This window comes from Triturus cristatus, chromosome 2_2 (assembly GCF_964204655.1).
Source record: "Triturus cristatus chromosome 2_2, aTriCri1.1, whole genome shotgun sequence".
In the NCBI taxonomy this organism is placed as follows: Eukaryota; Metazoa; Chordata; class Amphibia; order Caudata; family Salamandridae; genus Triturus; species Triturus cristatus.
The window spans coordinates 853,331,987-853,356,624 of NC_140582.1; the positions used below are offsets into that span (position 1 = coordinate 853,331,987).

The 24,638-nt window shown below is 44.0% G+C and overlaps 2 protein-coding genes across 5 annotated transcripts in view; one reads left to right on the plus strand and one right to left on the minus strand.

Annotated features, from left to right (window-relative positions):
• The window catches only part of N4BP2 (NEDD4 binding protein 2), a 1,530,410-nt gene that overhangs the window by 482,614 nt on the left and 1,023,158 nt on the right, over positions 1–24,638 (minus strand). The window lies entirely within an intron of this gene.
• LOC146862880 (uncharacterized) overlaps positions 3,333–24,638 on the plus strand; it is a 39,976-nt gene continuing 18,670 nt past the window's right edge. Inside the window, exon 1 of the mRNA XM_085642236.1 lies at positions 3,333–3,615. Within this exon, the coding sequence (XP_085498362.1) occupies positions 3,541–3,615 (75 nt within the window). The 5' untranslated portion in view covers positions 3,333–3,540. The remainder of the gene's footprint in view (positions 3,616–24,638) is intronic.

Here is a 24,638-nt window from a genome sequence, read left to right on the forward strand (position 1 = left end):
GCTCCCGCTGGACACTACCCACTGGTTCTCGACTTACGACGTGGGACAACTCGGGAATGGCTTCTGGTCTTCCACAGCGTCGCCGGGTCCTCACAGCTGCAGCGACAAGGTCACCGCCATCACTCCTGCATCTTCCGTCATCGGTGGCCAGTGCTCTTCCGTGCCTCCAGGTCTCCTCCGAGTGGCATAGACTCTGTCCCCTCTGCTTGAAGGCACTTTTCTTCAAGAATCCACCCTTGGATTCCACCGGACAGTTTCACCTTCTTTGCAAGCTGCATCTTTCCTGAAGTCCTCCATTGTGGTCTACGGTGGTTTCCAACCTCAATTCGCACCTATGCACCCAGCTACCTTGATGTAGGTATCCTGGTTCCTGGGGTATCCATGGGAGTGGCGACTCTCCAACTTTCTGCCTTCCACCGGGTTTCTTCAGGGTCCACTGGGAAGGGTCCTTCTTCTTGAAAACTGTAACCGCGACTTTCCCATTGACTTGCATTGAGTACGCGGCTGTGTTTCCACTCTGCACACAGCCTCCGTGTGGTTCCCGGGTAATTACCTCGGGTGGTTCCTTGTGTCCTCAGCTCTTTTAAGTCTCCTGGTCCAAGTCCTAACTTCGGCCGCAGTTTGCATTCCACTTCTTCAGTATATGGTTTGGTTTCCCCCTGGAAACCACTGTGTATTTGTGCTTGCTTACTTGTTTACAATTCAAGTATTCTGTGTATTGTGTTGATGTCTCCGGGTAGGAGATATACCAATGTGTTAGTTAGTGTGTATAATAAATAGACCTATTTTTACAACTACACTGTGTGGTTCTTTTTCGTTTAACCTCCACTATATGATTGGTTCTGGTAAAACAAGCTGCTTAACACTCCATCTGGACTAACCCTGAAGGATGCTCTCCACAGCTACCACTTAGAGTCCTTTCTATAGTTGTCTAAGACTACTAAAATTAGTGCAAGGTGCTTCACTTAAATAAGTGTGCACCATATAGTAAGCCAGCCTCCTCCCCTCCCCTCCCCCTCCCCCTCCCGCACCTATTACATTGGATGGTGTGTTTGAGGTTCAGAGAACCTTAGATTCTAAACGTAAAAATGGACACTTATTTTACTTGATTGACTGGCATGGTTATGGTTCTGTGGAGCAGTCTTGGGAACCAGCCAGCAATGTTCATGCCCGCAGCTGGTTCATTCCGTCCATGCTCGCCACCAGACAAACCACAACCTATAGTTTGTTCCTTGCGAGGGGGAAACTCTCACACCCCCTCATGCTCCCTCTGTGTAGTGGGCATGGCACAAAGGGCTCATGTTATGCTACCGCTGTGGCACCTTATGGTGTGCTATGATTTCATGCCCGAGCATCCCCTCTCCCCTGATTCCATTTTCCCCGAGCTTGCAAGCATTCCTGGAAAACATGAACCAATGGCTTGGCTTGCTACCATTCTTGCTGGGGTATTGGAGTGTATTCCCTTGTGAACATTTAGACAAAATGAAACATTTGTTTCCTGTTAAGAGATTCCATCTGTTAGCTTCCACCTGCTCTTCCTGTAAGGTTAATCCAGTATACTAACACGTGTCTCCTTCAGGAGTCTTAGAGAACCTTCCCGATTGACATGTGCCCCACACGTGCCACATGTGACCGTGTTTTATCCATTGGACCCTGAGCCATTGTATAAACCACACCCAAACCCAAGCCCCTTGCCTGGGCTACACTCTTAGCGGAACAAGCTTCCTGAGTTTGGGCAAGGACTAGAAACTTGGCTCTATGTTTCCCTGATAAACAGTGGCACTTAGAGAACTTTCCTCCGAGCACTAGATTCATGTATTTATCCTGTACTAAGAGTTATATTTTGAGTTTATTCCTGGGAAGTGTCAATTAACTCCAATCTATGTTTTGAGTATTTGCTTGAAGTGGCAGTAACTCCAATCGGTATTTCAAGTTATTCCTTGGGAGTGTATTGCTCCAATCAATGGTTCCGGTTATTCTGTTTCCTTGCTGCGTTTCTGAAAGAGACTGTAAGTGTATGTCACGGATGTTATTGCCAATCCGTTGTTTAAGAGACCTGTAGTATATTAATGGTAATTGCCTCTTATTATTATTTCTACTGACTGTATTGTATTGTAATTGTATTTATATAGAGCTTACTACCTCCGACGAGGCGTTGAAGCGCTTTTCGGTGAGTAGCATGCTACTCTGGACCCAAAAAGGATCAGTGGTGGATTAGTATAGTCAAATTTGAGTTAATTTAAGAGGTGGGCATGTGAGTCTGTTAGTTTGATTGAAAAGGATAACGAGGGGTGTGGGGGGGTAGAACAGGGGAAAGTCCAGAAAGATTTTATTGGGAGATCATAGTAGTAAAATTAGTTTTGGGAGAGTCAAAGGAGGGATAGGTGAGGGAAGAATTTAGATGGGTTGTTTGGGAACTCACAGTATTAAAATGAGGTTTGGGGTGATGCAAGGAGGGATAATGAGGTAGGAGTCTAGAAAGGATTACTTTGGAGATCATAGTAATAGAATGAGGATTTGTATGTAGTGTAGTGTGCACTGCCTTAGGACTGAAAGGCCTGCTGTACGGGTGCATTACCTACACTGCATGCAGTGTCTGCACGCATGGTACACAGGGGGTGTGCCATGTCATGTATTCACTTTTCTCTGCACCGTTGCATGCAGCCTGCAATGGCAGATTGCATGATGGTGCGAAGGGGTGCATTGCGTCTTCGCAAATTCAGAGGTCACGGACCCGTGCATATTTACCTAGCTAACTCAGAGGGCCTCCAGTTAATGCTGTACCCCACAATTGCTGACTGGAACCAGCACAGCAAGTCTCTATTTTCTTATTTTGTCCCTACCCCACTTCCTCACTTGAAACGCGCCTCGTTTAGGGAGAAGCTATTCCTTGAACGGTTCAGGCCCTGCAGAGAAAGGAGGTCCAGCATCAGTTCCAGTATCTTCTCCGTGGCTGGAACCAGGGGAGTGCATGACATTATTAATTAGTCAAAGTGATGTACAGATGTAATTAAAAGTAGTTCATTACTATTTTAAATATGAACGTAATTTATTTTAATTCATATAAGGTTATTAAAATATGGGGCACTAGGGGGGCGAGCAAACAAGATGACCGCACAGCTGTGAGGCTCCCGCGGCCCCGGCTCATAATCCGGCAAAATCCTGCCCGTACACCCATGACAGAGTCTGGCAAAATATTTAAATGATCAGATAAGTGGCAACTCTGTGTGCAGCAGCCGTTGCGGGGTCATAATTCCCTGCCGGAGGCAAAGAAAACCAAAAGCTCTGTCGGAGGCCTAGCGACATTACTGCAGCCCATTAAGACGCAACAGAGTCCTGGAGAGGAGGCCTCACCCCGGGGCTATCAAGTGGAAGGGGCAGCGGCGAGGCTGCCGAAGCTACCGTGACCCATGCCAGGGGAGGGACAAGCAGCGGTACGGATATAAACAGACTCGGGATCCCTCAGAGGCCAGTGAAAGGGACGGAACGGGTGCCAGCCGCTGCGGGAGAGTATCACGATCAGCACGGAAGCACTCTGAGATGCGGCGAAGGAGTACCCACGGCACACAAGAGAGGGCCCGGAGCCAAGGAATGAGCGGCATATGCTCAGTACAGGTGAGGAGCTACACGGAGGAGCGAGGTGCGCACGTGAAGCGCCCCCCCCGGGAGAGTTGCAACAACGCTGCAGGGCACCCTCCCCAGCACTAGACGGGTCGCGGACCAGGCGGCGGGAGGTCTCCCTCCATCCTGCCGTGCTGATCACAGATTTGGGCCGTAGCAAGGAGTGAGACAATAGAGCCGTTCGTGGCATTCACGGCCGGGGGTTTATGTCAAAGCAGTAGCACAGCAGATTGAGCAGCAGATGTGCGAAGAGAGGGGAACCTGTGCACAGTATCCTATGGCAGCTTAAGGCAGGACCTAAAGGCTTTGAACTGACTGATACCGCTCAGGGGGTGTGTGGAGGATCCCAACCCCAAATAAACCTCTGTAAAGCAAACATGGGCAGTGGACCATTAACAGCGCAGAGCTGTAGCACAAAACCTCTAAGTTGTGTGGAAGGGGCACCCTGCTGATTAGAGGCATAAGGCAGCGACAAGGAAGACGAGCCCCCGTGGTGACTGATAAAGACCCCCTTCCCTCCTGGCCCCGGGGGTGGAGGGAAATCGGGGGATACAGCGCAGAGCAAAAAAACCCCACCCCCCTGAGACCGGAGTAACTGAGAGAAAGGCGAGAATGGGAAGATCGTAGGGCAAACAATCTAGGCTGTCCTTCGAACCCAGAGCGGCAAGGTCCCAATCAAGGGCAACGGAGCAAGAGATGGCGGAAGGACCCCCAGTCAACCAAGATCCTGCTGATGGCGACATGAAGACCCTTCTGCGGAAAGCATGATAGCAGGCTGCAGGAAGCAGAGCACAGAATCTCCGAATTAGAGGACATGTCGGATGGAAGAAAGAGCCAACTATTGCAAACGGAGTGCCTCTTAAACGTTATTGCAGCCAAAAATGAACATTTGGGAGCGCGATATTGGCGCAATAAGGTGCGTATTATGGGAGTACCGGAAAACACCAATTCGGGGCGAATGGAAGACTATGTAGAACATACGTTGAAAACGCTGTTTGGAGTAGATGCCCTCTCCGCACAGTTAGTGGTAGTAAGAGCACATCGCTCGCTGGAACCTCGACCTCCTCCGGGGAAACCCCTGCAGCCGATAATTATATTACTGGGAGCGGTAAGTGGTCCTCTGCCTGTCCAGAGAGAAGAAGTAGCTTGAATTTGAGGGGAATAACATACCATTTTACCCCGATTTCACAGTGACAGTGCAAGAGGCCAGGAAGAAGTTCATACCAGTAAAAAAGAAACTGCGGCAGGCCCAAATAGATTATACTATGTTGTATCCGGCGCAATTTAGGAATACGCACCAAGGAAAGCAATTCTTCTGCACCAATCCACTGCAGGTGGAGGACTGCCTAAAACGTGCTAACAGAGCTTCAAATGGCGGAGACTCAAAAACATAGCCGAGACGAGCGTCGTCCCTATTATCGGAAAAAGGATCAAACTGGCCTCTATCAGGGGGGGCATATTGCACCCGGGGCGATCCTGCAATCACAGAGAACCACAGAGCAATTTCTAGTAAGAAACTGGGCAATGACAAACTTCACTGAAGAGCTGAAAGCCAGACCATACGGTGGTAAAAGGACACTGATGATATTACACCCGCCTCCCCTCCTTTCTGCAAATGGCAGGGGGTTAGGGGCAGCGTCCCCCTATAAATAACCACCCCGGAAGGAGATCCCTGCTGGGTATTTGTGAGCAACCCCTCATACTTCGCTGTTTCTGAGTCTCACTAGTCTCTTTTCCCTTCTCTCCCTTCTTCTCCTGTGCCCTTTTCGGTTTCCTTTCTCTCCTTATCCTTTAACCCTCTTCTCCCCCTCCTTTTTATTTCTCTTTCTTGTCTTCAGAGGTAGCTCACCCTTGAGATATTAGTTTTCGTTTTCAAATCTGTTTAGCTCTTTGGCCTCTATACAAACTTTGTACAGTGGGGCATAAGGAGCTTTATTCAGGCACAGGGGCAGGTGTAATACAGGGCTGCGATGACCTCACGACGCCAGCTCGAGTCACTGGCCCTGCAACTGAGACAATATGTTGAATAGAGGCATTCGTTTTTGGGGTGGGGGTTTCTATGTCTTTGACAAGTTGGGGTTGTCGTTGTGGGAGGGGGTTAGTGGGGCAATGCATATTATCAATTGTATGGTATATAACCTAACACGGATGCTATTAGGCATCAGATATACTACGGTCTCCGGGGCCGAAGGTCTTTAACCGCGAGGAGCAATATATTCTCTCCCTCACTTTCAATGATGTAACAACAGGGTAATACAGGACTAAATCTCCTAACCTCGAATGTCCGCGGATTGGGGAACCGGCGAAAATGTAGGCAAGTCCAACCCTATTTGGACAGGCATAATATCCATGTAGCCTTGTTGCAGGAAACGCACATCGCTCCCCGTACAGACCGCACGACTGGCAGCGCATAGATGCTTCACCATGTACTTTACTTATACTAGAGGTACGGCGATACTGATAAAGAAGGGTACACAATATGTGGCAATGGGGGCGATGCAGGATATGCAGGGCCGTTACAGCACTATGTGGGGTAGGATAGCGACATACTCTGTCACACTGGTGTGCTGTTATGGTCCAAATATAGATGACCCAGCATTTTACAATGTCCTCTGGGGGAAGATATTGGAGGTAGGATCCACATATGTGTTATAGGGAGGAGACCTAAATACGACTCTGGAACCTCACAAAGACAGATCAAGTCCCCAACCACATCATTACACAGTCACACAGAGGCAGGTGCAACAGATACTCCCAGATCACAATCTCAAAGATGCTTGGAGACACTCAGATCCACAATAAAATATCATCAACGTATTGCACTAAGGTAAAGACCTTGGGAAAGACTAAAGTATACAAACCTTTCTTTAAATCTTGGAAGCAGATTGACAAGGATTATGTAAAACCTTGAGAGAGACTTTGCCACTAAAGTTGAGATCTGCCGAATGAGAAGGCAATGATGAACTCCCTTCATGTATGGAGATGGAGAAGGAGGCAGAACAAAGATCCACCAGAGTAAACCATTGGGTATGTGTAGGGATGTAAGAAAGGATGATAGCAGGGTTGGGAACCACAGGGAAGCTAGGGATACTTACATTATTGAAAGCACAGAGATCTTGGACAAATCTGTATACATTGGTCTTTCCAGCCTTTTGATAGGAAGAATTAGGATTGTACACCTGCTAACAATCACTACTAAAAATCCCTGCTTTTGAGGTCTGCAATGAGAGGAATTATGCCAGTCTCAGCTTCAGATTTAGGGATATTGAGGGATCCGAGGCAGTTTCCTTTGTGGGTTGATCATGAGTTTCACAGGTGACTTTGAAGAAATAAATCCTACATCATTGGCTCGATGGGACCAAAATTTGGTAGGCCCCCGGGAAAGTAAATTGGTTAGGTCTGAAGTCAATTCAGTATTAATTTCAACACGTTTACAATTCATGTTTTCACAGAACAGTGGCAACCTCATTGTCACAGTGATGGGGTATACTGAGGTGGACTCCATCGGGTGTATAGAACACAGTGCAATTAAGCTGACCGAATAGATTGGCTGGTGAGGTAGGACTTAGTAAAAAAGCATGCTCATCAGTAAAAGTGCCAATGATGATGGAAACGAGATAAGAAATGTGGTGGGGAATATGCTAGTTTGAAATGCTGACTGCTTTTATAGACTAGTCAGAGAGGTAATGAATATAATTCAGAGGTTTTCAAATCTGAAAGGCTGGCACCAGTGCCAATAAGGCAAGTGGTGTGTTTAACATGTATCATGCAATATGCATAGGACACAGTTGTAAGCTCTCAGGCTGTACTAAAATTCTGGGTGAGCGCTCTGTATAATTAGGTTGAATTCAGATGGTTAAGAAGGACCAGGTGCATTTGAAAAAGAGTCAGGTCAATCTCTTTACCACTGTCACAGTTGACCACAGAGAAGGCAACACCATCCCACACCCAAAACATCTCTTCCTCCGCTCGCTTTTCCTCATCCCTGTCCTTCCTCAGTTCCCTTCTTTGTTCCCCTCAAGCAGGGGCTCCTCGTCCTCACCCTTTCACACTCTGCTTCAAGTTTTATAATTCAAAGACTTTTCTTTAGATTTAACATTCTCATTCTTTCCTGCAAAACTAAACAGTGGGTGGCAACAGTCACTAACTTCATAGTTTGCCATCCAATACATTTTGTCATCAGGATACTTCTCACATCCACCAACAATCACTGCACAAACGAGGCCAACAATTTCCTAAGCCATCTCAGTCGGATAGGCAATGCACAAGTAAATTCCAAACACATTCTTAAGCTTAAGTAATTAATGTGCAGGTAACTCACCCTAATTCTGTTTGCAGTTTGACTCATGGCCCAATCAACAACAGCATTCATCAATGTATCCTTTGCAGTGTTTAGGGTACCAACATTCCCAGGGTCCTGCCTCCATCATGCCAACTTTTTCAACAGTCAATCTCTCACTTCATTTGGTATCACTACTGGCAGCAGTTGATTCATGACAGCACAGTTCGATCTGTGCGATTCGCTTATTTCTCTTAATGCTTTGTTCACGTATTTAGTTTTCTTGTCAAGTCACTTGTCTTTGCATATAGAGGTTACGCACTTCTTTTATCTGGCTTGATGGCCATGAACCCAGCATACTTTTATAAACACGTACTGCGATGCTTACGCCTTTTGCTGGGGCTTTGCCAGGAACTTAGCATAGACTCATGCGCATTTCTCATTTATTTCTGTGAATATTTTCTCTACGCCTCTAATATTACTTGACACGTTACCTGGCCTCTCCACTATAGGCTAACATACTCATTTGTATCTGGCTATACCGAATTATTGATGCCTCACGCCCTTCTTATTCGTAGACTTTACTTAGTCTAAATATTTTACTTTTAACAGGTACTATTTCATTATTGTGAACTGAATCTTAGGAGACAAACTACCCATTTTTCTCCGCCTACCTGGTTACGTTCTGAATTTGCTTTTGGGAGGTCAGTATACTTCTCTATTAGCACATTGAGCCTTTTAGCCTTACTTTACTATATACTTATTCGTTAATTGATGACACGTTACCCTTTAGGTTCCCCTAGAACTCGCCTTCAGTCAAGTTACTCACAGAGCGGACTTTACGCGATTCATCAAAGTTACAACATCATACATAGCACTTTGGTAAGCATTACCTACTCGACTAGCTGCTCATCTTGGTGGGATCGCACTGGCCACCACTTTTCACTATTTTGTACACTTATTTCGTGGATCTCTTTTAATGATGCTTGGCTTTCTTAAAAACTTTTTCTTTTGTCTAAATCCTATCTAATTACTTATCTTAGCAAACACTTTCTTCCTTAAAAACTTCACCACCCTCTTTCCTTCTTAGCCCTCTTTCCCTTCTCAACTCTCATTTTGGAGATTTTCTCAGTATTTCACTGCTTTCATTTTCCTTATCACCACTTTCTGGTTCTTGGTTGGTATTTGCCTCCTTACTTCATGTGAATTAAAAGGGTTTTTTATTATATAACATTACAACCCTGAAGAAGCCCATGCTTGGGCGAAACGCGTTGGCTGTACTGAACCTTACCGACATCTTGAATAAAAGATCACTTTAGAAAGACAAGCAACGTCTTGGATTCACTCTTTTCCTTATACTCATTTGTTTTGTACTTCATCTATACGTTTCACTGTATATTGCCTCTCATACCCAGTGTTAAATTTCTTTAATTCATGGTCATATAGCAGCTGGCCATTTGACGTGGGAAATATTTCAATATACTCATGTGACATGTCTAGGCGGTGCAGTTGTCTGTAACCTGGCTGCTAGTTCTTCTATATCAAACCAATTCCTAAGGTTTGCTGCACGCCAGACGCACTTATACTCTCCAGATAATTATGAGTTTTGATGATGACAGGGAGGAACTGGCTAAGGACCTCTTTAAACAGAACAGTGAAATTAAAATAGCAGCCCCTAATATTGGCAACCAAAAGGAAGGTCTCAAAGTTAAATTTCAGAAGTTGGAAAGACTCAAAAAAAGTGAGCTCTCCAAATGGTGGGATGCAGTTACCCTTAAAAGGTACCTGGAGAATAAGAAAGTACCCCGGGCCTTAGGATTCTCACGGTTCCCAGCTTCGATGACCTTGACCCTGACCTGCTCTCGGAATGGGAGGATAACTTGCACAATTCATCGTTCAATATGATGAAAATATTGATAGCACATGCGGACAGAAAATGTGCCAAACTTCAGATAGAAATAAATGCATTGGAGGAAGAGATAAAGCAACTGAATCTAGTTGAGGCTAGTGCCAAAATCTATGCAATACTAAAGGAACAAATCACCCACCAATCTGATGTGAAAACTAGGAAACTTCATAAAATAGTACGGGATGACCGTGACTATGAAAATGGCCGCATTTTTACTTTCGGCACAAGATTTGATAATATACAGGGAGTATGTCCAGCATCCGCATCAGTTCAGGAGCATCATCTACTGATGATACTGGTAAGGAAGGAGGGCCAGAAGGTGTAGCTCAGGGAGCTGGCCCGTCGACTTTTTTAGACGAGGTACTGCGTTACAGGATTGGAAACAGAAAGCAAAAAGAAAAATCAGGAGAGGGGGGAGGCGGAAAAATGCCAGAAAAGGACAGGGTACTCACACGCTACCAAAAGAGCCAAATGAGAAAACGCTAGTAGACACATCTTACACTAATGGAACTATTGCTAATGTACCAGCTGCCTTGGATAACTTGGTTGTTAATTTGTCCAATTACTCGTTGTCTCTGCATGAGACTAATGTACTCAATAAAGGACTTGGATACTGCCCTACATCTCAGGGTCTTTTTTCAGACCTGCACATTGATCTGTATAAATTTGTGCGTACTGCGAAACTTAAGTGCCATTTTTCTGTCAATAATTTTGAATAGCAGACAGTTAATTCACCTCTAGCAAGAACTGATATTACTGTTTCGCATGTTAATAATGTTGCCAAACTACTTTCCATTGATGAAGACAATGATTCTACTTTTAGCAGGGTGTTGGCGGACCTGAACATTACACAAGACTACTCATGTGACAGTGGCCTACATACTCGGAGTAAATTCACACCGCAGGGCACACACCTCAACAGCATAGAGGTTTTTCATGATTTAGTATCCAGGGATCTTTATTGCCTAGAAAACAAACTACAGACATATCCCAACAAATACACCAAAGACAACTTGACATGGGAGGAAAAAAGAGCTTTGCACAACCTTAGCACCAACGACACTATTGTCATCAGGGAAGCAGACAAAGGGGGCAATGTGGTGGTAATGAATAGAGAAGACTATGAGGGAGAGGTACTTAGACAACTTAACAACACTGCACACTATACCAAACTCGCCACTAACCCATGCCCTTTAGCCACCTCCTTCATCAATGGTCAACTACATCATTGGAAGGAGGTAGGACTTTTGTCAGATACAGAGCTTAATTTACTCTTAATACAAAATCCCAGACATCCTTGCATCTACCTTGTACCCAAGATACACAAAAAACATCCCTTTCCTCCAGGACGCCTGATTATATCAGGCATAGGCTCCATGACTGAAGCCATGTCTAACTTTGTAGATACCTTTCTACAGCCCCTAGTCATCAACCTACCTTCTTACATCAGGGATAGTACAGACATTCTGAACAAATTGCAAGACCTTGAGTGGGAAGAGGGTATGTGGTTTGCAACACTTGACGTGGTATCCTTGTATACCTGTATTAAAAAAGACTTCGGCAAAATTGCTACTGATTTCTTCCTTAGCAAGAGAAATGCGAGCCTCCTTGAACACAACAACATGCTCCAGACAATGATTGATCTGATTCTGGACAACAACTTCTTCCTGTTTAATAAAACTTGGTGCAAACAGGAGCAGGGTACTGCGATGGGTTCTAAATTCGCACCGTCGTACGCCAACCTCTTCATGGGGTGGGTAGAACATACCCATGCATGGTCATGTGCGGCCTCAGAATGGACTGGACATATCCAGTTCTGGGGCCGCTACATTGACGACATCATTATCATTTGGACAGGAAACAGACAAGAACTGACCAACTAATTTAACTTTCTGAACCTGAATACACTAGTTACCTTCACCATTGAAATGTCACCTACATCCATACACTTCCTTGACCTGGAACTATATGTACGGGACAACAAGATACACAGCACACTGTTCAGAAAAGATACGGCAGTGAATAGTATTTTACACTACAGCAGTTCCCATCCTACATCCACCAAAAAAGCCATCCCGTACGGAGAGATGGTGCGCATTCGTAGGAACTGTAGTGAGGTGGACAACTTTGAGTCTCTTACTACTCTCACAATGGACAGACTACACAGGAGGGGCTATGAAGATGAAATCCTTCTTACAGCTAGGAACAGGGCTAGGAAACTGAAGAGAGCAGATATCCTGAAGCAAAACAGGAACACCACAACAACAGGCAAAGAGAGATTCTCATTCATCATGACACATTCTAGGCTTAATCACAAGGTATTCAAAATTTTGAACAAACATTGGCCACTTCTTAAAGGTGCCCCTGGAATAAATAACATCATCTCACAGAAACCCTCAATGACCTTCAGGAGAAGTAGAACTCTCAGGGACAGCTTGTGCCCTAGCTATACATTCTCTACAACACCACAACTACAGAGCTGGTTGACTAAACCACTGGGATTCTATACCTGTACCACTTGTAACATTTGCCATCTTGGTCGCAACAGAACCACTACCTTCAGATTTAACACAGGCACAACGCACAGGATACGGCATTTCATCAACTGTCTAACTAGCTTTGTTGTATACATACTGATCTGTGGCTGTAACAAAATCTATGTGGGTAGCACAGTGAGGCAACTTAAAACCCGCATTCAGGAACACCGTAGAGCAATTATGAATGGTGACACCACGTATGCCTTAGTCTCACACGAATGCAGGGAAGTTGTAGACAGAACCAAATTTCAATTTCATGGCATTGATCTGGCACGGCCCAACAAAAGGGGGGGAAACCGAGAACTGTCCCTCAGGCAATTGGAAGCCAGATGGATTTGTACTCTGAGATCTTCTACCTTGGGACTTAATAGCGACAATGAGATGCACTATTTTTTGTAACACTCTTCATTTGACACATTTCTTCAAAATTTACTGTGTCATGATTATGCAATTGAAACCTACCTTTGTATTAATGCGATGCTATATGTATTTGAGTAGCGTATTCGTTAGGCCATAGAGAAATGCATTATCTCTCATAGATGCTCTTTAGTGACCTTATCGCTGTTTTCACCACTCTAACGGATATATATACCCGGCTGTTCAAATATGCTATTCTCTAAATCCATAGATTCTAGCAATGCTAATACTATTCTGTGCAGCCCTACACCTTCTAAATAGTCTGCGTACATCGCCTATTATACACAATGGATGTCACCAATCGTTTCATGCATTTTGCTGATTTATCTTAACAATGCTCACTTAGGTACTATTCCTGTTTTTATCATTATTTTGTTAATTTGTCTCTCTGGCCTGAATGACTTGTTTTGTTACTTTACTGTCTTATTTTTCTTCATTGTCCAGAATATCTTCTAACTAAAAACGTACCAGAATATGAACTACGCTTTTTCTTCCTTTACATATTCGAAGTAGCTCTTTCTTTATTTTGTACTCCTTATACAATGATTGACTACTCATATGTTGTGCTCACGTTCAAATTTAAAACTGTCCTGTTGATATGTTTTGCTGTATATGTGCATATTTTACATACTGTTAAACCATTGCATGGTCAAATAATACTCAATTTATGTTTCACATGACCTTTTTTCCATCACTGACTGATATGTATTTTTTCTGCACTTAACCTTATTCTTTATTCAAACCTACCCCTACAATGAAACTCGGGCTCATTGTTTTTCACTATTTTTTCTTACTCTTTCCTTACTTACTTCTGTCTTCTTCACTACTCTTAAACATGGTAAACAGACTCGTAAGTTTCATCATTATTCACGTTGTTTCTTGTCCCTTTCTCTTTTTGATTTTTTCGGCACGCGTATTTTGGGACGTACGCTGCTTACGCCTTCCAAGTCATCATGAGACCCACATCACGACCATTACGGCCCTATCGTAGTATAGGCTTTAAAGACAGGTTGCCGTTCTAGTCTCTTCAGAGTTTCCATCAACCTTCACCCGGAACTAGTGTTTCTAGTTTCCTCTTTTGAACACAACCCGGAAGTCTTTTACTTCCATCTACTTTAAATACGGGTTTTGACTCACTGCCCACACACTCATCGGAATAAGGGAGAACCGGCATTTTATCCGCACACGGATCATCACGCTCAAGTAAGGCTCCACGTCTCGGTACTAACGTTTCCTTCAACTGCCTCAGGGGCATTCTGTGGCCTTTGCTGTGATAGTTTGCTGTATTTTTGACCTAATCTTTCACCTTTTTTCTTATACGGTTTGCACTATGACCTAATATTTATTATTTACGTATTACTTGCACCTCACTTTCTTATTTAATCTTCTACGCTCCTTAGACACTGATTTCGGAGCTGGCCCTAGGGTCGTTTATATTTTATACGTGCTCCAATTGACTTTTAAATGCATTTTAATTTCCTGGCGCATACTTGGCTCCCTGATATTATTTTAGTAGTCTTTTTTACCTTTACTTTCAATACATGGGGCTCTGTCGCGAACCCGGCTTACAGTTACAGCGCGCACTGCGATGCCTTTACACTGGTTGGCTGTGGCTCTGCCAGTTACTCAGCATAGATTTCATGCGCTTTTTTACCGATTCGCTTATTTCTCTTAATGCTTTGTTCACGTATTTAGTTTTCTTGTCACGTCACTTGTCTTTGCATTTAGAGGTTACGCACTTATTTTACCTGGCTTGATGGCCATGAACCCAGCATACTTTTATAAACACGTACTTTTGCTGGGGCTTTGCCAGGAACTTAGCATAGACTCATGCGCATTTCTCATTTATTTCTGTGAATATTTTCTCTACACCTCTAATATTACTTGACACGTTACCTGGCCTCTCCACTATAGGCTAACATACTCATTTGTATCTGGCTATACCGAATTACTTATTCGTAGACTTTACTTAGTCTAAATATTTTACTTTTAACAGGTACTATTTCATTATTGTGAACTGAATCTCAGGAGACAAACTGAATTTGCTTTTGGGAGGTCAGTATACTTCTCTACTAGCACATTGAGCCTTTTAGCCTTACTTTACTATATACTTATTCGTTAATTGATGACACGTTACCCCTTAGGTTCTCCTAGAACTCGCCTTCAGTCAAGTTACTCACAGAGCAGACTTTACGCGATTCATCAAAGTTACAACATCATACATAACACTTTGGTAAGCATTACCTACTCGACTAGCTGCTCATCTTAGTGGGATCGCACTGGCCACCACTTTTCACTATTTCGTACACTTATTTCGTGGATCTCTTTTAATGATGCTTGGCTTTCTTAAAAACTTTTTCTTTTTCTTTTGTCTAAATCCTATCTAATTACTTATTATAGCAAACACTTTCTTCCTTAAAAACTTCACCACCCTCTTTCCTTCTTAGCCCGCTTTCCCTTCTCAACTCTCATTTTGGAGATTTTCTCAGTATTTTACTGCTTTCATTTTCCTTATCACCACTTTCTGGTTCTTGGTTGGTATTTGCCTCCTTACTTCATGTGAATTAAAAGGGTTTTTTATTATACAACATTACAGCCCTGAAGAAGCCCATGCTTGGGCGAAACGCATTGGCTGTACTGAACCTTACCGACATCTTGAATAAAAGATCACTTTAGAAAGACAAGCAACGTCGTGGATTCACTCTTTTCCTTATACTCATTTGTTTTGTACTTCATCTATACGTTTCACTGTATGTTGCCTCTCATACCCCGTGTTAAATCTCTTCAACTCATGGCCATATAGCAGCTGGCCATTTGAGGTGGGCAATATTTCAATATACTCATGTGACATGTCTAGGCGGTGCAGTGTTCTGTAACCTGGCTGCTAGTTCTTCTATATCAAAGCATTTCAAGGATACCTTGAAATTATTTCTTGAAACAAGGCAGGGTTTTCATTGGGTTTAGGAAATAACCATTATTTGTGTGGTGTAAACCTAGGTTTTGCCCTGACTGTTTTTGCTGGCTGCTAACCAAGGTAAAGTGTATGTGTCCCCGCTCCTTTCGACATGGTGAGAGTGGCAAATGACTAATTGGCATCCTTAATTTACCTATAAGTCCCTAGTATAAGGTACAGAGTGCACGAACGGCCTGTAAGTTAAATGTAACCAGCGGAATGTAGCATCCATTGTGCAACCCACTGCAGTGACAAAGTAAACATGACTGTAGATGTATTCAAAAGCAATTTCTCTTGGATGATTTTAGATCATTGATTTTATCACACACTCATTCACTCATGCAAACTACGAATATCCTCAATGCACTATTGAGACAGAACCCAAAAATCAATTCTAAAGAATTTATGTAAAATTTATGTTTTTCCTACAGTGTTATGGTGGGAAAAAGAGTTACGGAGATTAGAACGATATATAACTGATACCCTCATAACCAGCAGGAACATTTTAAAGGTATGTTTTATCTTACCACAAGGGGAGACAATATGAGGAAGTTTTAATTAATAGGAACCTCACCTATCCCACCTAAAGTAATGGAGGGGGTTAAAAATACTGAGGAATACACAAAGGACTAACATCAGTACTCCATGAAGGGAACACCAGGTCAAGATTAATAATAAAAAACATGTACAGGGGAGGTGGGAGGATGCTGAACCCCCGCTATTTATAGATTTGGTATATCCTTTACGTTTGATAAAGAATTAGGATACTGAGGTCTGAATGGAGATAAAAGGGATAATTGGTTTGAATTTACTAGAGGGTTAGTTATTTTTCACCATTGGGACGGACCCTTTAAACAATTATAATTTAATTGTATGATTTTATGCCTTATGTGTAAGAAATGTTAAGTGACTTCTAGTAATATCGGAGTCACTATTGTGAGAATAGTAGATGTAGAATTTCTTTTTTTTAAATAATATTGTTGTGAAATGTATTATATAATAGATCTGTATATATTTTGTTTTAACGCAGGCATATATTACATTATGTTGTTCTCGAGAGGGATATAAAAATTGTGAGTCCTGAAGAAGGTGGTTTACCAATACTTTGTCCATCGAAAGGCGTCAACGCTTCTTTTTTTGGGTTAAATTCGAGGAACAGTGGAGTCTAGATACACCAGAATTTACAAACTCAGACAATATTGTTTCAATCGAATTAACATGTTGATGATGACAGATGTTTGTCAATCTGTCTCTCGTTTTGCTGGTTGCTGTATTGCTTTTTCATGAATTTGATATCAACTTGTGGATTGTTTTTAACACTTGAATACTATTGTTTTTATGAATCGCGTTTCATATGATTATACTTGTTTTTTAATAAATGCATGCTGGTATTTACATAAATTCTTATAATTGATTGTTGGGTTCTGTCTCAATAGTGCATTGAGGATATTCGTAGTTTGTATGAGTGAATGAGTGTGTGATATAATCAATGATCTAAAATCACCCAAGAGAAATTGCTTTTGAATACATTTATTGTATATGGTACCCTGTCTCTTGGAGTGTGGGGCCACTCTCTCTTCTTTTGAAACATGACTGTAGGGCAGCAGTCCTGCCATGTGCAGCACAACTATACAGGTTTAAGCTGCAAATTCTAACTATCAAAATATCCACTTTTTTTTACAGGCCTCAACACTCCCTTTAAATATTAATGTCTATGTAGGCTTTATTGCCCATAAGCCAGGGTGCATGGTATTTAAAAGGTGGACATGGAAAAGTTCAATGTTAAACATATCCTTACAGTGAAAAAGGCCTAAAAAGCTGTTTTCATTGTAGCAGTTTGGCTGTTCCATAGGAAAGCATTGGGAGAGAATATTAAGTTTAGTATATGTTATTTCCTATATCATGCTCGGCATTGCAATGGCATGAGAACTAAACATCCAACCTCTGTTTGACAAAATGGCTACAGGCATTAATTTCTGGTTGATGCTGCCTCTCTCCCGTATCAGCAGGTCAGCCATTTTTAAAATGGTGACATTGCTTGGATTCCTGTATCAGATGCAAAATGTCCTGTATAAATTACCACACGTGTTGTTCACCAGAACAAACCCCATCCTACTGAGTTTCCTTTGGAACCAGGGATTTCCACAAATCAGCTTATCAACATGTTTTAAATCCACATACGAGGGTGGGATACCAAGCCTCCCAACTACTGATTGTAATTGAAAGGTGGTATGACTCGCAGGGTGATACTTCTGCACCCATACAACACTTGCTTTATGGGGGCAGAGTGCACCCCGCACTTCCCCCCGGCTACTAAGAAGGTGATAAGGGCCTGGAGAGATCTCCGTAGAATGCTGGGTTGGAATAAGCAAAAAGAACAATTGATGGACAGAATGAAAACATTTTACTGCACAATTACTTAAAATCATTTGCAATATATCTTACATCTGTAAAAAGAGCACATAAGTAAACTTCTGTCCAATTGCGGTTGCAAGGAAACACTATTTATATTAAAAACCTTTATATAAGCAGCATTACTAGTTAAAAGAAGAAAATTAATATCAGATTGCATGGCAAAGTGTTTCTTCCGACCAACTTATTGGACAAAAAAAAATCTATAATGGGCCGCCTGATATGGGAATGCCTCTGGATTTATTGTGACAAAGTTCCATGTGTCGTTTGAAACTGTGCTTTAAACAATTAACAGCAAATCTATTTTCTATTTGATGGCTTGCTGCCATTCAAACTCCTCTGGTGTCTCCTGAACTTTCTTTTTCGGCAAGTCTGACGCGCAGCTCAGCCATATATCTCCCAAATTTGGCCAAGTTGATGCGGTGCAGGAGAACAGAACCGAAATTGCTTCTTTACATATCCGAGCTCCTTTGGAAAGCCACATCGGTTTTGGCAGCTTCTGACAACACTGTGACTGGCCGGGGCAACAGCACACCAAATGTAGCAGGGATTCCGTTTTATAGTTGCAAATTCTACACCTGGTTATAAGATCAAGGGATTTCCATCCGGGGTTTAATTCTTTGATTTGAAGGGACACTAGTCTGGGCCACTGAATGTTTTTTAGAGCCTTACTCCTCAATGCTTGTCTCAAGTAGGGCTGTATTTTTTGCTCCATATATGATGTAATCAGCCCAGGGAAACCCCCCGCTATGTTGTTTGTTAAGTCAGTTTTGCGTGACAATCGGTGAATTTGTTTATTGAGTGCATTTTTAATGGCAGAGTAATTCTGATGCAAAAACAACAGTTGATGGACAGAATGCAGAACAATGTCATACATTCACCCCAGTACAGAGATCTTGGCCTAAATCCATAGTTTTTTGCTCACCATGCTGTCCCAGTTTGAACCCAGCCATATGCAAATCAGCCTTGACCCTCGGTCTCATGGGAACAGTCCAGCCCGAACTGCCAAGCCAGGTTCTCCCTGGACTGGAAACAAGCATCCTAGGACCGGTTTCGGGGTTTCGATGATGGATTAAACCCTGATCAGTTGACTGGGGGTGAGTGTTTGATTTGCTGAAATGCTCCGTCCATCATCCCCTTTGGTATCGCTTTGTTCGCCCAAAGTTGGCAGGGTATGCCCAGACGTGGGTTCCTTGCTCACTTTGCCACTGGATTCAAGATAGCCTGGCTGATGAGGGTTTTGAACCCGAAACCGGTCCCAGGATGCTTGTTTCCAGTCCAGGGAAGACATGGTTGGGCAGTTCGGGCTGGACTGTTCCCATGAGGCACAGGGTCAGACTGATTTGCATATGGCCATGTCTGAACTGGGGTGGTGGAGTGAGCTAAAGAATGATGATGGATTAAACCCAGATCAGTTGACTGGGGGTGAGTGTTTGATTTGCTCAAACGCTCCGTCCATCATCCCCTTTGGTATCGCAGAGTAATTTTGATGGACAGAATGCCGAACAATATCAAACGTTCACCCCAGTACAGAGATCTGGGCCTAAATCCATCGTTTATTGCTCCCCCATGCCATTCCAGTTCAAACTCAGCCATATGCGAATCAGCTGTGACCCTGCTCCCTATGGTAACCATCCAGCCTGATCTGCCAGGCCAGGTCCTCCCTGGACATGAAACAAGCATCCAGGGACCAGTTTCGGGGTATCACCCCTCATCAGTCAGGCTAGCTTGCCTCCAGTAGCATGGAGAGAACAGGATCCATGTCTGGGCATACCCTTCCCACCTGGGGTGACAAATGCAAGATGCAATTAGCCAAGGGAGGCCTCCCCCCACTATGTAGTTTGCTAAGTCTGTATTGCGTGACAATTGATGAATTTGTTAATTGAGTGCATTTTTAATGGCAGTGTAATTTTGATGGACAGAATGTCAAACATTCACCCTAGAAAAGACATCTGGGCCTAAATCTATTGATTTGTTACTCCCCATGCCATTCCAGTTTAAACCCAGCCATACGCAAATCAGTCTTGCCTCTTCAACACATGGGAACAGTCCAGTCCAAACTGCCAGGCCAGGTTCCTCCCTGGACTGGAAACAAGCATCCTGGAACCGGTTTTGGGGTATCACCCCAGGAACTGTACTAGTCCTAAGAGGAATAGCTTCTGGGTATCTGGTGGCATGGTCCACCAACACCAGTATATAACTGTTCGCAGAGGCTGTTGGAGGGTTTAGGGGACCAACAATCTCCATCCCTACCCTTTCAAAGGGAATCCCAACCACTGGTAGAGGGACTAAGGGGGGTTTTGTAGTGGCATCTGACTTACAGGAGCGACAAAACTCCATGGTATCTTCAGACATGTGGAGCCAGTGAATGTGTGTGACAAGCCTGTCCCAAGTCTTGCTTTGCCCAAGATTTATGTCATGTACTAGGGTCAAGAGGGACTCCCTAAACTTATGGGGAATGACCACCCTCTTGGTGGCACCAGGTTTGGGGTCCTTAGCCTCAGAATAAAGGATTCCATCCTCTCAATAGACCTGCCCCTGCAGCAGCTTGCAGCATGAGCCTCTCGAAAGAGGGGCAGGATTTCCGCTCCAGACTCAACTTCTACCTGAAGGGACCCCGGCTCGCAGCAGCTCTGCAGTGTCAGGCCCAAGCTCTTCTGGTGCAGTTCGCTCACAAGGTGCAAGATAATCTTCCTGGGAAGACTGATCCTCACATGAATTCTGGGGGAAGTATAACTTTTTATCTTCATACCTGTCCACTGCTCCTTGATATCCCTGTTTCTTGGCCAGTGCTCTAGTCATCAAAAACACATTCTCAGACATTATCAGTATGGCTGCACGAGTCTTCAACTTCACTCCAGCAAATGCGGACGTCTTCAAATTATTGCCCATAAGACACTCTACAGGAAGACTAGAGGATACCACAACATTTATAGGGCCAGTAACCCTCACCCCATCCCCTCCAGCTGAGATGGACCACTGCCATGGGGTGGCTATTAGTGATATTGTCAGTGTCGGTTACTTGGTAAGTGTGCCCAAGTAAGTATTGCTCAGGTGACACCAGTTTTTCAACCACCATAGTGACACTGGCACCTTTGTCCCTGTAAGCTACTGCTTCAAAACCACTGATGAGGGGAGACTCCCTGTATTTCCTCATATTAGGAGGCCAGGCAGCCATAGTAGCACGGTCAATGCCACCCTCTCATATCAGATGCAAAAAGAACAATTGATGGACAGAATGCAGAACAATGTCAAACATTCTCCCCAGTACAGAGATCTGGGCCTAAATCCATCGTTCTTTTGCTCACCATGCCATTCCAGTTTGAGCCCAGCCATATGCAAAGCAGTCTAGACTCTGTGCCTCATGGGAACAGTCCAGCCGGAACTGCCAGGCCCTCCCTGAGCTGGAAAACAAGCCTCCTAGGACCGGTTTCGGGGTTTTACTTATCAGCCAGGGTAGCTTTACTCCAGTGGCACAAGACCCAAGTCTGAGCATACCCGTCCCACTCGAGGTGACAAATGCAAAAAGAACAATTGATGAACAGAATGCAGAACAATGTCATACATTCTCTTATATCAGGACAGCCTCAGTGACTTCTCTGACTAGGCCAGAGCTCACTGTTGTACCCAATGTGAACCCAGCTACACCCTATTGGGGTTTACAGCTACTAGTGCTACTGCTAGAGGCACTAGGCAGAGTAGTAGCAGTTATGGTGCCTTTCCTAGGCTAACTAGGATCACTAGTCCTTTGGCCTTTTTGATTACAAACAAACAAGGAGGTTTGTTACGAGTAGAAGAGGGAGGAGGATTGTGACCCACCGCTAGGGAAAGCTTCTTGTCGACCTAAAGAAGACTCTTTCTTGCTATATTTAAGTTTTTCTCTATCTTTCTATTGGGCCGTAGATTTATATTTCTTTTTGTGGTCAACCCCATCATGAGACTTATTGCTCACCATGGAGCAAACCCATTTGTCTGCCTTCTTTCCAAATTCTTGGGGAGAGATCAGATCAGAGTCCGCCAGGCATTGGTGCTGTTTCTCAGACACACAGTTATTAAGGATGGGCTCTCTCATTTTCAAATTATACAGTCCATTAAAGTCCTGTACATTACTACCATGTAATCAGCCTTCCAGAGCCTTAACTACACAGTCTATGAAAACAACCCAGTCGTGTGAAGAGGTGTTCTGAGTATCTCTGAACTTACTCCTGTATTCTTCACAACTCCTAACCCTTCAGAAAGTGCCTCTTTCAAGACATTATAGTTGTCTGCATCTTCTTCTCTTACTACCAGGATTTTGTCTCCACCTTCGTCTGTAAAGGAGAGCCACAGGATAGCTGCCAACTGCTTCTGGGGGACCTTCTGGACTTTGCTGGCCCTCTCCTTAGCAGTAATCCACTTGTGAATACCATCCCCAGTTTTAAAAAGGGGCACTATCCTTTTAAGATTCATAGAATGAATGTATTCTTCCCTGACTCAGGTCTCTTTATTACTGCCTAACCCTAAGTTCTTCCTCTTCTTCTCCACTTCTAGAACTTCACTTTCAAGCGCCATGTGCTCCCTCTTCAGCTTGAGTTTGGCTTCCTCAAACTTGAGCATATTGTACCTCCTATCTAGGTTGGCCTCATCTAAATTAGAGTGAGTCGACCCACCAACTGATGCTGAGGAAAAGGAGGATGATGAAGAATACTTCCCCCTCCTAGGAATAATATGTACCAACCCAGGGGGAGTGAAAGTGGGCCTACTGCCACGACTCCCTCCAGTACCATCGGTGCTCGACTCTACAGGTATAGGGTTGTCCAAGAGATTGTCTTCAGATCCATCAGGGCCATTCCCAGTGACAGAGCCAGTGGTACTATGTACCTCTTGCTCTTGTCCTTCAAGGTAATCCCCCTCACAAAGGGCTTTCTCCTCCAGAGGCTTCCAGGATTCTGGATGTCATCTTGGAGGAGTAAATCCAACAGCAAAGACCTAGTGGAGTTATTACCTGTCACCTGTCCAAAATACTCTAGCTTTGCACAGGGTCCTAAGTTCCTGGAACCTAAGGGCACTGTACCTAGACTCCTGAGTCTGACTAGATTCCCCAGCAGTGGACATGGTGCTAGAGTAGTGTAGTGTACCCTATTCTAGCAATCTAAACTTTCAAACACAAGAGTGGAGAAAGGGCTATGCTGGACTCTTGACACCTAACCTAAAAGTTTAGTAATATCTTAACTAACAAGTATAGTGTAATTACCAAAGGTAGTAGTTGTTTCTTATGGAAAACGTACTTATGACAAAGTGGTAAAGCAAATGCAATATTTATCCCAACCACTGCACCACCAAAATAGGAGACTGGGTCAGTATATAGTGTACACCTATGGTGAGGCACTATGCACTGCGTCCAGGCAACCCTTAGTGATCGTGTTTAGGTCCCTGAAAACCAAAGCTCTCCAGGGGTTTAGTGGAGAACAGCTAAGGCTTATTCAGGAGGGTGTAAAGCAGGTGCATTCACCACTATAGTCAGTCAAAAAGCTTTTCACACAAGAAACCACCATGTTAGGTGAGTATAAAAATACTTGGTATTTATTACCATACACTAGACAATAACTTGGTATATCTCCTACACTGAAATATCAAATACACACAACAAAACCTTTAGAAATAGGTAAGTAGCTAGGAAAACACAAAGGGCCAACCCGGGGGACCAAACTATATACTAAAATAGTGGAAAGTGAGGTAAGTACCAAAATGGGACCAGTACCCAAGGATGGAGGACCTCAGGGGAACCACAGAACCACCCGAGGTGAGTAGCCAGGGACTCCAAGGCACCTGGGTGCAGAGTGGTTAGACCAGGCCAAACATCCATAGGATAACACAGGGTAAGTCGTGGTTGGATTTTTACAGTTCCAGGACCCTTCCCAAAGGACCTCAAAAGAACCACTTGGATCAAGGAAGGTTGGAAGCCCCCCCCGTGGATACCTCAGGATACCTACACCAGGGATCCCAGGTGCACAGGGATGAAGTGGTGTCAAAACTGCCCGTAGATGCCAATGCAGGTTCATGGAAGACCAGCATCAACAGTGTCTCGTGGAACAGACTAGTCGAACCAGGCTGTGGAGTCCAGATGAGAAGAACCACCCTGAGCTGACCTGGAGGCACAGGAGCACAATACCAGCCCTTGTACTTGGTTCTTGCTGTAGCACGGTAAGGTTGAAGCAGCAGCTGTAGAGCCCAGGTGATGATGCAGGAGCACAGGAGCCTTCCACAAGCTGTCCCATGCCAGTCGACAAGTGCAGGGTGGCCAGTGGCTGGTAGGACCACCAATAAGCCTTGGTAAATGCAAACAACGGATTGTGGGTGAAGATACTGTGTTGCAGACCAGCAAGGACTGTGGGACTAACCCAGCAAGGGTAAATCAGGGCTGTCCCTCAGCCTGCAGGAGAGTCAGCAATCGGAATCGATGGAGCCCCCTCGAGGACCCTCTTGCAGCAGGCACAGCGAGTCGCTGAGAAGCCTCAACAGCACACTGGA